The sequence below is a fragment of the Balaenoptera musculus genome, chromosome 13, assembly GCF_009873245.2.
Source record: "Balaenoptera musculus isolate JJ_BM4_2016_0621 chromosome 13, mBalMus1.pri.v3, whole genome shotgun sequence".
NCBI lineage: Eukaryota > Metazoa > Chordata > Mammalia > Artiodactyla > Balaenopteridae > Balaenoptera > Balaenoptera musculus.
This window is the reverse complement of record NC_045797.1, coordinates 8,958,648-8,972,774: the sequence shown is the minus strand read 5'-3', so window position 1 is coordinate 8,972,774 and position 14,127 is coordinate 8,958,648. Positions and strand designations below refer to the sequence as shown.

General features: G+C 38.6%; 1 protein-coding gene across 1 annotated transcript in view; it reads right to left on the bottom strand.

The window, feature by feature from the left end:
* The window catches only part of TMEM131 (transmembrane protein 131), a 195,050-nt gene that overhangs the window by 55,969 nt on the left and 124,954 nt on the right, over positions 1-14,127 (bottom strand). Inside the window, 8 exon segments of the mRNA XM_036872423.1 lie at positions 146-252; positions 2,977-2,978; positions 3,622-3,730; positions 11,829-11,892; positions 12,826-12,880; positions 12,978-13,014; positions 13,016-13,042; positions 13,044-13,130. Of these exon segments, the coding sequence (XP_036728318.1) occupies positions 146-252; positions 2,977-2,978; positions 3,622-3,730; positions 11,829-11,892; positions 12,826-12,880; positions 12,978-13,014; positions 13,016-13,042; positions 13,044-13,130 (488 nt within the window).

The window sequence follows — 14,127 nt, the reverse complement described above, 5'->3', positions numbered from 1 at the left end:
AGTTGTTCTTCTCAACACCAAATTCCAGGAGTTTATGTGAATTTGGCTACTTACTTTTGCTAAGATCAATGAATTTACTGATTAATAAAAAGTTTAATTTACTGATTAATAAAAGTTATATAGTTTATTTTAAAGAAAAACTCACCCATCTAAAACCTCTGCTTGATATGGTATTTCAAGTTTAGAATAACTCTTTTCCTTTGCTCTAACAGTTATTTTCCCAGAAAACTGAGATGGTTTTTTTGCCTTGAGCTGAAAGGAAGCATAAAACATAATCTGTCACCTTTTGCTACCAAAGAGTTTATACAGAGGAGGACGAGAGTGACTTTGCATGTGGACTGACAAAATCTTAAGAAGGCTGAGCTTTTCAAACTGGCAAAAGAATACTTTTACAGCATTTTAATTGACATATCACATTTTTCATACAAAAATGGAAAGATATTTTAATTTTCTGTACTGGGAAAAACAGGTAAGGAATTAGCAAGTGAACACAATTCAGGAGGAAAAGCGCTGTATCTGAGCTACTTCTCTACAGCCATAAGCTTTGGCTTTACCTATAGCAGGGTTTCTCAGCCTTGGCCACTACGAACAACCATTTCAGGCCAGGTAAACTCGCTGTTGGGTGGCAGGGTGGCTGTCCTGTGCACTGCGGGATGTTGGGCGGCGCACAGGACGGCCTCGTGCTGGACATCAGCTGTCGTGGACAACCAAAAGTGTCGTAGACATGGCCAAACATCCCTGGGAGGCAAAATGCCCAGCCCCCCAAACTGAGAACTGCTAGTTTACAGCTAGATTAAGAAATAACATTCCTTGTGTGGCCAGAGTCTTGCTATAAATACAAATAAAGTAGCCTGGTGCAAAAAATGTCAAGAGTTATGAGCTCTGACTTTTTATTATTAGCCAACCCTAGCCTATAGTGTAAGAGGAGGCATATACCCTCCCTGCCATCATATTGTTCCTCACCAGATGAAGTTAAACCTTTAAGTTTTGTAGCACTTCTGATAATTCCATCGGAATTACAGAAAAAGAGTCAGTTGGATCCAATCTGTGTACCCATTAGATATTCTTTTCAAAGCAAATAAAGAAGCTGTGTATCTTTATCCCCTTTTAAGTACTCAGGAACACTTCCACTTATGACAAGAATTTATATGGTAAGTTCTGCAAATGTTGTTATCCAACTTTTAGCACAAAAAAAGCACAACAACAAAATGGTATGACATCTAGTATGTGGCTATGTACAGACGGTGTGCAAATTCAGATTTTTGAACTCCATTTAAACCTCATTTCTTTCTGCTTACTGTAGAGCCGTTTCTGGATGCTTTAATTTTTTTTTTTTTTTTTTGCTATTTATTCTGACATAAGGCTGATAACAAGGGCCATAATTTAGGCATTTCATAGTATCTTATCAAGTTATATTTTAGCAATGAAGTGGTCAAAACCTCAAGAAAATTCAGTTAAAAATCATAAAGAATCATGACTTGATGAGACATGCTTGCTTGGTAAGTGAACACTGTGGAGTTAATATTCATGTCACATTCTGAAATTTTTAGTTTTAATTTTTAAATTAATTAGTTAATTATTTTTTTGGCCACGCCTCTCGGCTTGCAGGATCTTAGTTCCCCTAACAGGGATTGAACCCAGGCCAGTGGACCGCCAGGGAATTCCCCTGAAAAAAATTTTTTTTTTAACTTTATTTATTTATTTTTGGCTGTGTTGGGTCTTCGTTTCTCTGCGAAGGCTTTCTGTAGTTGTGACAAGCGGGGGCCACTCTTCATCGCGGTGCGCAGGCCTCTCACTATCGCGGCCTCTTTTGTTGCGGAGCACAGGCTCCAGACGCGTAGGCTCAGTAATTGTGGCTCACGGGCCTAGTTGCTCCGCGGCATGTGGGATCTTCCCAGACCAGGGCTTGAAACCCGGTGTCCCCTGCATTGGCAGGCAGAATTCTCAAACACTGCCGCCACCAGGGAAGCCCCCCCCTTGAAAATTTCTAAGAGTTAATGTAAAACAACGCATTTCTTGATTGATTTCACAGCGAATCTCAAGGGTACTACCATTGTATTGGACTCCGGGGGTGGTGATGGAGAGGTGGGAAGGGTTGTTTGATTTACAAGGTTGGAGGGATTTTACTTCATGATAATTAAAAACCACTTTTAAGAAATGTAGCACCCTGCTTTAAAAGATTGCTTTCCCCCTTGTCTTTTGTGTTTAATTTTACATCATTTCTTTAAGAAACACTTATTTTGGATTTTGGGTCTGTGAATCTCAGAACCACCATTCCTGACTTTTCATTTTATCTCAGTTGGAAAAAGCACTGAATTGTCAATTACAGGAGCTGAAAAGAAGGACTGGGGGGAAGTACACAGCACAGCAGCTGCCCAGTGTATACCCCCCACTCTTGGATTTATCAGAAGGGTAGGTCCTACATGTTGTTCTTGGGGTCAGAAATTATTACTGGGTGCTCTCTTTCTCCGTAAGGGAAGACAATGTACCTGCGGATACTGACACTGATACCGGTGGTCATGGCTGGTATCTTAGCAACACAGAAGACAATTTATCACACATTTGGAAACATCTGTGCTACCAAGCCTTCTACAATACCAATTATTTCCTGACAGCTGGACTGTGGAAGTATGCCATGTATTTAATCTTAGCTTCTTCGGGAGTTTTCTCTGAGCTCATAGGATGAACACTGTGCTGGCAGCCAACTGTGCAGTTGCTCCAGACTCTCCCCAGACTCTCCACGTGCATGGAGTGAGCACAGATGCTCTCACAAACACTGCACCACACTCAGCAGGTCACTCAGTGACCAAATATTCTCTTCTGATGAGGAGCTTAGCTGTAAAATGTGGACCATGAGCAAAGATGGCTTTATCATGAGGCCAAAGCTTAAGCTTCAGGGCTCCTCACTTGCCCGTGCCCTTATGAGAAAAGTCCCACTTGGAGTTCCAGCTTTCATTAAATTTAAATTACATATACAGCTAGACAGCCATTACATCACTACTCAAAAAATTTTATGACAGCAAATTCAGTAAATGTTCTAGTAAAGTGGGCAAAACTGAATAAAAACATGCTATTAAAATATGCTAAAGTCTGGGTTAATATTTCAAATGTCAAAATACACAGTATACATGTTTGAAATAATTGTTATCTAATTTGACAATTGTATCATGAAGGCAGTTATTTTAGTTTAGGTAGGACAGTCTGCCTTGTTAATAAAAGCCAATATATGGAAATGTTACAGAAAGTACTTTATTTCTGCTCTTAAATTCAAACATGCTTCTGAAATTCAAATATATATTCACTTAATTACAAAAATTAATGACTTCATAATTAAGGCAAAGCATAATAGGTATATATGTGAAAGAGCCCAGATAACAAAAATTTAATTCCAATCCTAATGTATTTGCTAATATTAATTTAGGTTTATGAAGTTACAATATTTTCTTTCGTGAAACAATCAAATAAGAGTTGGTGATGATTTACAAGAAAAACCAACCTAACCAGTACTATAAAATCTGACTGTAAAATGGTCTGGGTTTCTATATAAAGATGTCAACATAGATGCCTTCTAATTTATCAAAATAAGAGCACTCTATCAGAGAGAAAAAGTTGAATACTTACCATCAAAGCTGATACTTGCAACCTTGGTATATTTACTTTCTGAAGCTTTTAATGTAATTGGTTTAAAGTGTACCGTTATAGCGTCATTTTGTGGTGTAGGTCGAACGCTCTGCAAAGAGAAAAATTTACATAGCATTATTTTCATCTAGTGGTTCAGTTTATAGCGAAAAGTAAAGCAGAATCAAAACTTGAAAAGTTTAACTTTATGCGGTCCCTTTAAATAGAGTAGGCTAAGCTGATAAGACCTCAAATTAACTTCATTAGACTATTTTTATGAAATAAAATGATGACCAGAAGAAAAATGTATGATAAAGTGACTGTAAAAAGTACAATGGGTATGAATACACAAAATAGAAGAAAAGGTATTTATTTTCTAAATGAATGCCTAATTTATATATAAGAGAAGGGGACATGAGGACTTGTGATAGGGGCTGCACTCCCAGCTGTGGGGTGAGCGGTGAGGCAGCTGGCAGGGATGCGCAACCTGGAAGAGGTCAGAACGCTTTCAACTTAACAAACTGAGAGCTTTCTATTCCAACAACTAAACCTAAAACAACAACAACAAAACAGTAAAAGCTTGCACTTCTTGAGCAAGCTTAAAAAATAAATACTATTTAAGTGCAGTTACTTTTTTAATATGATAATCTGCACTGACACAAAGCATTTTTCATGGGAAGGGCCCTTAAAGATACCAACTTCCTTCCCTGTTTTACAGATGAAGGACACCTTGCAATATTGAGTGATGTTTCAACAGCTTGGCATCCAGAGACAGAACTGGAAACCAGCTGTCCTGACTTGGTCCAGGGCCCTTCACCTGGCATCCTACTGCCCAAACATATACTAATGAAAATTGGGGTACTGAACACAAGTCTTGATCAAAAATCTTCTTTTAGAATGCAATTTGAATATACCTTTGATTTCAGAACACTTCTGGGATTTCTGTTGAATTTTCAGGGGCTTTATAAACTTGTCAAAGCCAGATGTTTCCAGTAGAAAGGAACACTCATCAGGCAATCCTGCTAACATGGGCACAGTCAAATCCCCGTGAGGCACTAGGTTCTTCGCCCAGCTCCCCACCCACCTTTTCTGCTCATTTATAAAGGTGGAATCTGCCTATAGAGAATGAAGGACAGTCCTTTGAAGGCACAAGAAGCACCTCAGAAGAGTGTGAGGAAAAGCAGTCTCTTGCACTGTGTTTCAATCATAGGAAACAAAGTTGGTTACATACAGAGTGATGACAGACACTGCTATTTAGTCCCAGTCAGCAGGGCACCTCCCTTCCCACTGCCGTTAGTCCTCAGCTGTTAGGGTGTTTTTACTGGGCCTGGGAGGATGGCCCTGCAGTTTCCTGTGCTGGAGATCTTAATTGCCTTAGCTCTTGGCCTCAGGCTCTCCCAGCATTTTAACTCTTTTTCTTTCTTCTTCTTCTTTGAGAACTCCTCATTTGCTTTTGAATCTCTAATGGAGCTGGGAGTTGACTAGCTCATATCAATATATTTACTATCAATAAGCTTGCTGTTATTAGCAATCATTTAAAGTATGAATCTCTTCATTCCTTGAAGGGTATGTATGTATCTATATATACGTGTGTGTGTGCGCGCGTATTTTTAACAGTAAAACAAAGCAGTTTGACTGTAAGATAAACTACAAACTGGACAAAAGGTTCATTTGGTTTCATCACACTACACTAAAAACTTCTTCCGAAGGAAAGGAAAGCAGTAGAGAAGTACATGTGAGACCCAGAGTGATGAGTTTACAACAGAAGGATACTATTTAACCAGCAGTGTGAGTCTGAGTAAGCTGCCCATTTACTCTGGGCCTTATTTCTGCTGCCCATTTACTCTGGGCCTTATTTCTCCCACCCGTAAAATCTTAGGGGTTGGATTAGATTTTTTTCTAAGTTTCCACCTATCTGAAAAATTTTGTGATTCTATTAATTTTGCTGTTTTATTGGTGGGGGGGGGGCTGCACCACACAGCACGTGGGATCTTAGTTCCTTAACCAGGAACCCAGATTGAACCTGGGCCCCCTGCAGTGGAAGTGCAGCATCTTAACCACTGGACCACCAGGGAAGTCCCTAATTATGCTGTTTTTTTTTTTTGAATTAGCCACATTTATCCTGAGGTCAGGATTTGTTAGAGAGATGACCTTATAAAGCCTTACAGTTTACAGAGGACACATACGGTTCCTAATTCTTTCACTTGCTCTACTGATTACGATACAGCAGCAATGGAACCTTGACCATTTTCAAACACACTTAAAGAATGTAAGTGGTGGTTCATCAGTAACAAGCACAACCCCATGCCAGAAACAGCTAAGCAATGGTATCTATTACCATATAGTCACAGTAAGTAGTAAGAACTAAGAATAAATATTTGATGAAAAAAATGTTTTTCTCACATGAAACACACTTTAAGATTTTTCTTACCAGAGGAAAACTTTACATTCAGTATTATTACCTTAAAACATGTCACACTAACAGTAAAATAATAGTCAACTGACTCATGTTTTATACAAATGGTCTAAATTAAATTGTTCACTGGTTACCATTAAAAGAAAAAAAAATCCCCCAATCAGTTAAAACCTGTTTTCCAAGGAAACAAAAACGAAGTGAGACAAAACAAGCAAAACACTTAAATAGCTGGCTCATTCTGAAGGTTTTAAATGAAAAATAATAAATAATCATTAACTTGTAATAAGCATATTTATACTAACAATATATTTTAGTACCAGTCACTAACTGTTGCTTACTTAAAGATAATCAAGAAGTGGAAAAAAACAGGGCAAGATTCCCAGGAAAGGCAGTTTGCATAGGCTCGAAGTATACTGGGTTGGCCAAAAAGTTTGTTCCGTAACAGCGGAAAAGCCCAAACGAACTTTTTGGCCAACCCAGTAGTTCCAGCCTTTCTCACGACATTCACACCCAGCTAATGCTCAGTAACTCTCAAGTGAAACTCAAGGCTCAGGACATTCTGAAACTACTCAACTACTTTGAGCAAGCAAGAAAAATAACCTTTCAGTATACAGCGATTGTATTTTTAACAGTAGGTGCACAAATGAGCTAAGGTTCATGTCAAGTTGACATTGGTAAAATTAAGTACAGCTGTGATTCTTATTCATTAATTAGCAAGGAAACTTCATACAAAGGTGCCTTAAGACATCTCAAGCAAACTTATTCCATCATTTATATAGCATTAATGTTTTGTAAATATTGAGGAAAACCATATTCTCAAAGTTGCATTATAGACAATGTCAGGAAGGCTTGGACCTGGGCATCTTGTCCATTGACAGGCGAGGAACTTATAATTGGAGCTGCTTGCTTTAGTGGTCTTATATCTTGAAAGATGAAGAGACTCTAAATTCCCTGAAGGGGAATTTTAAAAAACCCTCTGGCTTTTAGCATTGTTGAGCTCATCCTAAAATTCTATATATTTGTGAAATGGAGGGAGGGAGGGACCCTTAAAAAAATGCACCAGTCTCTAGGTCTGGCATATTATGGAGAAAAATACAGGAAAAACCTTGGAAAGCTCTCTTAAAACTCAGTTTCCATGGTAGATGAGCTCATCCCCTGGCTGATAAGGCAAGGAGTCCAAGCTACCATCATTTCTCAAGTGGACCATGCAACAGATTTTTAACCTTCTTCAGTTCATTCTCCACAAGCAGCTACACTGACTTTTTACAATGCATAAATCAAATGACATCACTCTCTTGCTTAAAATTCTGTAATTTCCCATTGCACTTATAATAAAATCTAACCCCCTCCCAGGGCCCCAGGGAGGCCTGCTTGACTCTCCAGCCTTCATCTTTTCCATTCAAACCACCCCCCAACCCTGTTTCCCTTGACATCAAAGCCATTCCTTTGCACTTGCTGATCCCTTTGATGGGAACACTTGGCCACCAGCTTTTCTTATGGGTGCCTACCTCTCACTCTTGAGTTATTACTACAAACGTCAGCTCTTCAGAGACAACTCTATCTAAACCAACTCCCTCCCCGACTTACATGCCATTCTGTTTATTTCTCAATTTACAATTATGCTACATACCTGTTTGTCTGTCTCCCAGCTAATAAATGAGCTCAGTAAGGACAAAGACTTTGGTTGTCTGATTCCCTTCTGTATTCTCAGTACTTAGCACAGAAGCCAGCATATAGTTGATGCTTATTAAATATTTACTGAATGAGTGAATGAAGGAATGAGTGAGGAAATTAGATAAAACTACCAAAACACTGGCAGAGTATAGGCTTCAGATGTTAGAAAAAAATACATACATAGGTAGATACAAATGTAGATCTAAACACATATACGTAAATCAATAGGTTAATAGGAATATTGAATATAAAATGATACATTCATAAAGACTTGATTAATAAGTATCATTATCTTCCTAATATACTTTCATGTAACTTGCACATTTTACAGTCGAATTAAGTCACTTAAAAATAAAAGGTCTGGGCTTCCCTGGTGGCGCAGAGGTTGAGAATCTGCCTGCCAACGCAGGGGACACGGGTTCGGGCCCTGGTCTGGGAGGATCCCACATGCCGCGGAGCAACTAGGCCCGTGAGCCACAACTACTGAGCCTGCATGTCTGGAGCCTGTGCTCCTAACAAGAGAGGACGCGATAGTGACAGGCCCGCGCACCGCGATGAAGAGTGGCCCCCGCTTGCCGAAACTAGAGAAAGCCCTTGCACAGAAACGAAGACCCAACACAGCCAAAAATAAATAAATTAATTAATAAAAACAAACAAACAAACAAACAAATAAAAAGGTCTGACTCATTTTCCCTATTTGGAAAACAAGGACCTGTGTACAAGAGAGCTGTATCAAACAAGGTAATCCGTGTAAAGAACCTAGATATGTCTAACCCATGGTAAGAACAAAAATGTTCACTTACAATGTATCCTAAAACTCCTTAATAAAAGAGAAGAGGAGGAACATGGGCCTATTTATATTTAATTACCTATCATAAATGAATTACATTTTTTCATTCACATTCTTAGAATTGCTAATTTCATTTTTCTAGAAAATGTTTACTGAAAAAGACATTTGTTTGAGTCCATTTATTGTATGTAAAAAGTTAGACCAGAATGCTTGGGCTAAGTAAAGGCACTTTCCCATCAAGTCTCTAAGCCCTCACATTTGGAGAAGTGACTTCAAGGCCTGAAGTCTGCCCAACAAGCATGAGAGTTCCTCCTCTGTACAAGGCATCCCACAGACTGAAGAAACCAGTAAGAGACAAACAGCATGCAGAACACATAAAAAGTAAAAATTATCCGACATCTCAAACTGAGGCAATGGCAAGTGATCCACCAATAGGCAGGGTCTGCCCTACAGGCAAATGTGCTACTGAATCCCAGGACTTGCGGCCAGAAGGTGTGCTTCAGGAGTTCTCCTTCGTGGAGGTTAGTGCCCTGAGCATGTGGGCAGGAAAGGGCTAGGAAGGGAGTTGTATGCACATCATCACGTATGCGGTAACTGTGCTTCATGCTGCCAACTGGGCTCAAGAAGAAATCCAGGACCAAGAAGTTCAAAGAACATAAGTAGGTTGTAGCCAAAGCAACCTGGACAAATCTAGCAGAAGGAATCACGCTCCATTACAGAGGAAAGTCTGATATACTAAACTAGAAAATTTGAACAAAATGAATCACAATTCTGAGTACAAAGTGAGGTTTTAAAATGTCGTAACAGAGCAGTGATTCTTAGGCCTTTGCGTTTCACTGGTAAAATCTAAAATGTGTGTGTGTGTGTGTGTGTGTGTGTGTGTGTGTGTGTGTGTGTGTGTGTGTGTGTGTGTGTGTGTGTGTGTGTGTGTGTGTGTGTGGAAGTCTAACAGAGGTTTTCTAACTTTTTATTTTGCAAATGTGAGGATGTTGGTGGCAGGGAAGGAGAAATTCCTACTATCTACTACCTTTATTCATAAAACAAAGGGTATTTTAGTATCAAACCAAAAAAAAAAAAAAAAGAGGAAATTCACAAAACCAAAAGTTGGTCCTTTGAAAGGGTCAACCGAATTGACAAGCCTTTAGCTAGACTGACCAAAAATTTGTTTTTAATATAGAGAAGACTCTAATTGGTAAAATCAACAATTGAAGATGGGCCATTACTACCTACCTCACAGGAAAAAAAAAAAAAAGAGTTATAAGGGAACACTGTGAACAATGGTATGCCAACAAATTAGATAATTTAGATGAAATGAAAAAATTCCTAGGAAGACATAAGTTACTGAAACTGGTTCAAGAAGAAAAAGAAAATCTGAACAGGCCTGTAGCAAGTAAAGAGATTGAATTAATAATTTTAAAACTTCCCACAAAGAAAAATCCAGGCCCAGATGACTTTATTGGTGAATTCTACCAAACATTTAAAGAAGAATTAACACCAATCCTTCAAAAACTCTCCCCAAAAACAGAAGAGGAAAGAACACTTCCCCACTTATTCTATTAAAAAAACAAAAACAAAAATAACCCTCCCCCAACTACTACCTTTAATAATAAAACAACAAACATTTTAATGTCAAAGAAACAACGACATTATCTCAGAATAGTCCTTATCCAGAAAGGGTGTTTACAACTTTATGTTAATTATGTTAACACACTCATATTTTTATAAATATTTATATTGCTCTTATTTTGCTCATTTTTCTATGGACTTGTGAAAATTTCAATACAGATTAAAGAGCCAAAAACAATCACTAACCCCTCAATATAGCAGTAACAGTCAGCATTATGTGTTTTTTTTTTTAAGAAAAATATAGTATCAGGGTGGCTAGGTCAAAGGAGCTGTACCTTGTCATCTGTGGAAGGGTGCCAGGCCCTTGAAGACTCCACTGAGGAGCAGGGGCATGAACCCCAGCAGACTCAGGCACCTTCAGGGCAGGTCCCTCTCAGTCGGCCTAACACTGGAGTGCTAGGAGCCTCAGGTTGGGGTAGTTTCAGCTCCACTGCAGATTGGGGGAAGTTCTTTACCATAGGGGTCCCCAACCCCAGGGCCGCAGACCGGTAGCAGTCTGCGGCCTGTTAGGAACCCGGCTGCACAGCAGGAGGTGAGCGGTGGGCAAGCGAAGCTTCATCTGCCACTCCCCATTGCTCCCCATCACCTGCATTACTGCCTGAACCATCCTGCACCATCCCCCCACACCCACCCTGGTCCGTGGAAAAACTGTCTTCCACGAAACCGGTCCCTGGTGCCAAAATGTTTGGGGACCGCTGCTTTACCAGACTCCATTCCCCTAACCCACCCCCAGTTCTCCTACCTAGCAGGAAGAAATATTAGGTCATATGGCAGGACACTGCTTAGACTATGACTCTACTAGTGAGCAAGGTCTACCCAGATTTTGCTTTAGCTCACAACCTCACCTCCTGGTGAGGTTCCCAAGTTACAAAGAGAATAAGGGAAGAGGAAAGCAGTATATTTTTATTATAACCTGTGCTGATGTCAGAAAACCTAAATTCAGAGAACTCTGATAAAATGAAATAGATCAGATGGGCTTTGAGACTTAACAGACCGTTGCCCATCCCTGCCCAAACCCAGAGTTTACCACCAACTGGTGGAATAGAGACCAAAGAGAAGACAGTATACAAACCCCAAGTGATGGGAGAGATGGTCATCCCAGGTAACCACATTTTAATGCACAGTGACCTTGCTCACCATCTCATGACACTCCAATTCCACTACGAGGCATCAAAGTCACCTGTTCTGCGAGTATGTGTGACGGGGAGAGAGGACCCTAGTTTACAGCGTGCTGTCAAGGTAACTACGGCCGCTGCGGGTTAGAAGGGGTACCAGAAACAAATGTTAACAGCACTCAACCACTACCTACCATATTTCTTTGCTTCCTTATTTCTCTTTCCAACTCATCTGAATCTTTTCTTCTCTCTTTTTACTTAATCGTACCTTAAGTCTAACAACCCATTTTTCTTTGCACATGGCACGTAGATCCTAGGATTTATCAGACTCTACAGGCCTAGACAGGAACCTCATGAACTCTGGTTCACACTTAGCTTGGAGAAGATTGTCCACATGCCCTTCTCATCCTGAAATCTGGTTGATTAGAGAGGCAGAACAGGTTTCTTGTATGACACTTTGAACCAAAGTGTCACCAGGTCACCACAAAACAGAATTCCTTTAGAGCAAGAGTTTAATCATTTTAAACTTTGTCATAAGTTTAAAAACAAAGAATATATAAATTTGGAAAAAAAAAAAGTAAAAACTTACTGTTATTGGTACATCTTTTGTTCCTGAATTTAATAAATGAAGATTTAAAACTTTTGGTAGATCTGTAAAATTGAGGAAAAGAAATATTTCTTAAAATGGTATGCTTTATAGCAAGTTAGAATCTTTCTCTCTCAGATATCAGACGGAATATATTTCAGAATGTGAACTAGAATAACAATCACACTTATAAAAAGAATGTGACAATCACATTCCCAGACAGGAATTTGCCTTACTCTTAAGGACAGTGAGTACTATAGGAAGTGACCCCTCCTAAACAATCAGACCAAACAACAAAACAAAACAAATTTTTCAGTGAAATTGACGTTATCACTAATCTTTTAGTTTTCCTGCAAAGCATAATGAAGCAATTCAGTAAAGTACAATATAAAATTATTATATTAAAACCAAATCTAATTTTCAAAAATGGGTCTTCAATCCTAAACAACTAAGTTTAAATTACATATGGCCCACAGGAATCCATATTACAGGTACTCTTACTTTTCTCTTAATAAATCCTTTTTTGGTTATTTTTCAATTTAGAATTTGAATTCTTTCTCTGACCATTGGGGACCAATTTTCTAACATTATGTTATTATAATGCAATGGAATAATCCTATCTAAACCAAAAATCCAGAAGTACATCTTTTACTTCCTTTATTTTACTATTAAAAGAAAAGATTCAGCATAACTAAATAGGTGAGAGAAACTGGATTAAAAGAAACTAAGAAACTACTTGATGCCTCAATCTTCCATTTAGAAGACTTAAGTTATCCATGACATTGCTTTCCCCATCTTGTAAGCAGTGGTATCCCTCAGAGGAATGGGTATAAATCACTAAGGGCTCTGAGTTCCCAAAGTAGATTTCTACAAGATCATGTAACCCACTGAGAAATAACTTTCAAAGCTTGAATTAATTACAAAGGAGTTAAGTAGAGCCATCAGCAATGACTACAGGGATTTTTAAACGACCTATAAAGACACTGTCTCTTTTTTTACCTTGTGTCGCAGTGTACCAAAATCTAACATTTCAGTTGAGGAATAAATTCCAGGAGCTTGGAAAAAAGAAAGAAAACCAATTATATTTCACTTCGCCAGAGTAGGATTGTACTGAAACTAAAACAAACTTGCAGCTCCTTAGTCATCACTCACCTGTGGTAACTTCCACCTCAACTGGAAGAATGATAAAACTCCGTGCTGTCTGAAGCATTAGTCTTTTATTCTTATGAAAGCTGTGTGATTATCTGCTTCTCTAGACGAAAAACTGGCTCTCATCACTCCCTTGGTTTCATAAGGAGGAATTTCCTGACAAGGTTAACAGACCATAATGTAGCAAAACCACCATAGTTTACTGAATAAGATGACATTCACCTGAAAGATGCATTATTATTTTATATACTTACTAAGAAAAAATCATATTGCCAAGTAAACAAATATATTCAATTCCACTGATATAAACACACAGTCCAATTTTGGAGGATGTTAAATGATAAAAACACACATATCTTAAAACTAATGAAGTATGGTATGTAAACTGAGCAAAATGAAAGAAATAAAGTCATATGAAAACAAATTGTCAGCGGCAAAATCATCATTAAGAGGTAGCTTAATCTATAAAAATCAATTATTCTTTGATGTATTGCTGGTGCTTGGGTATAATAATTCAGGTTCCTGAAATTCTCTAAACAACAGAAACATCACCATCAAAGGGAAATTGCTTTTCAGAAGTTTACAGGATTCTCTTTTTTTTTTTTTTTTAACAGATCTTTACTGGAGTATAATTGCTTCACAATACTGTGTTAGTTTCTGTTGTACAACAAGTGAATCAGCCATATGCATACACCCATGTCCCCATATCCCTCCCTCTTGAGCTGCCTCCCACCCTCCCTATCCTACCTCTCTAGGTCACTGCAAAAAGGATTCTCCCTTTTCTTTTAAATTTATTTTTATTTTTTAAACAAATTCTTTTAATGATGGACTTCCTGATACATCTCTGTAATACTTTTTCCCTACACTTTTTAGCAGCATACTCATTAACTGTCTCTGTCATATGACAACAGTTTCAGAATATACTTTTTTTTAGCTAAATGCTTTATTTATATTATTTATTTTAACATCTTTATTGGAGTATAATTGCTTACCATGGCTGTGTTAGTTTATGCTTTATAACAAAGTGAATCAGCTATACATGTACATATATCCCCATATCTCCTCCTCTTGCGGTCTCCCTCCCACCCTCCCTATCCCACCCTCTAGGTGGTCACAAGCACCGAGCTGATCTCCCTGTGCTATGCGGCCTGCT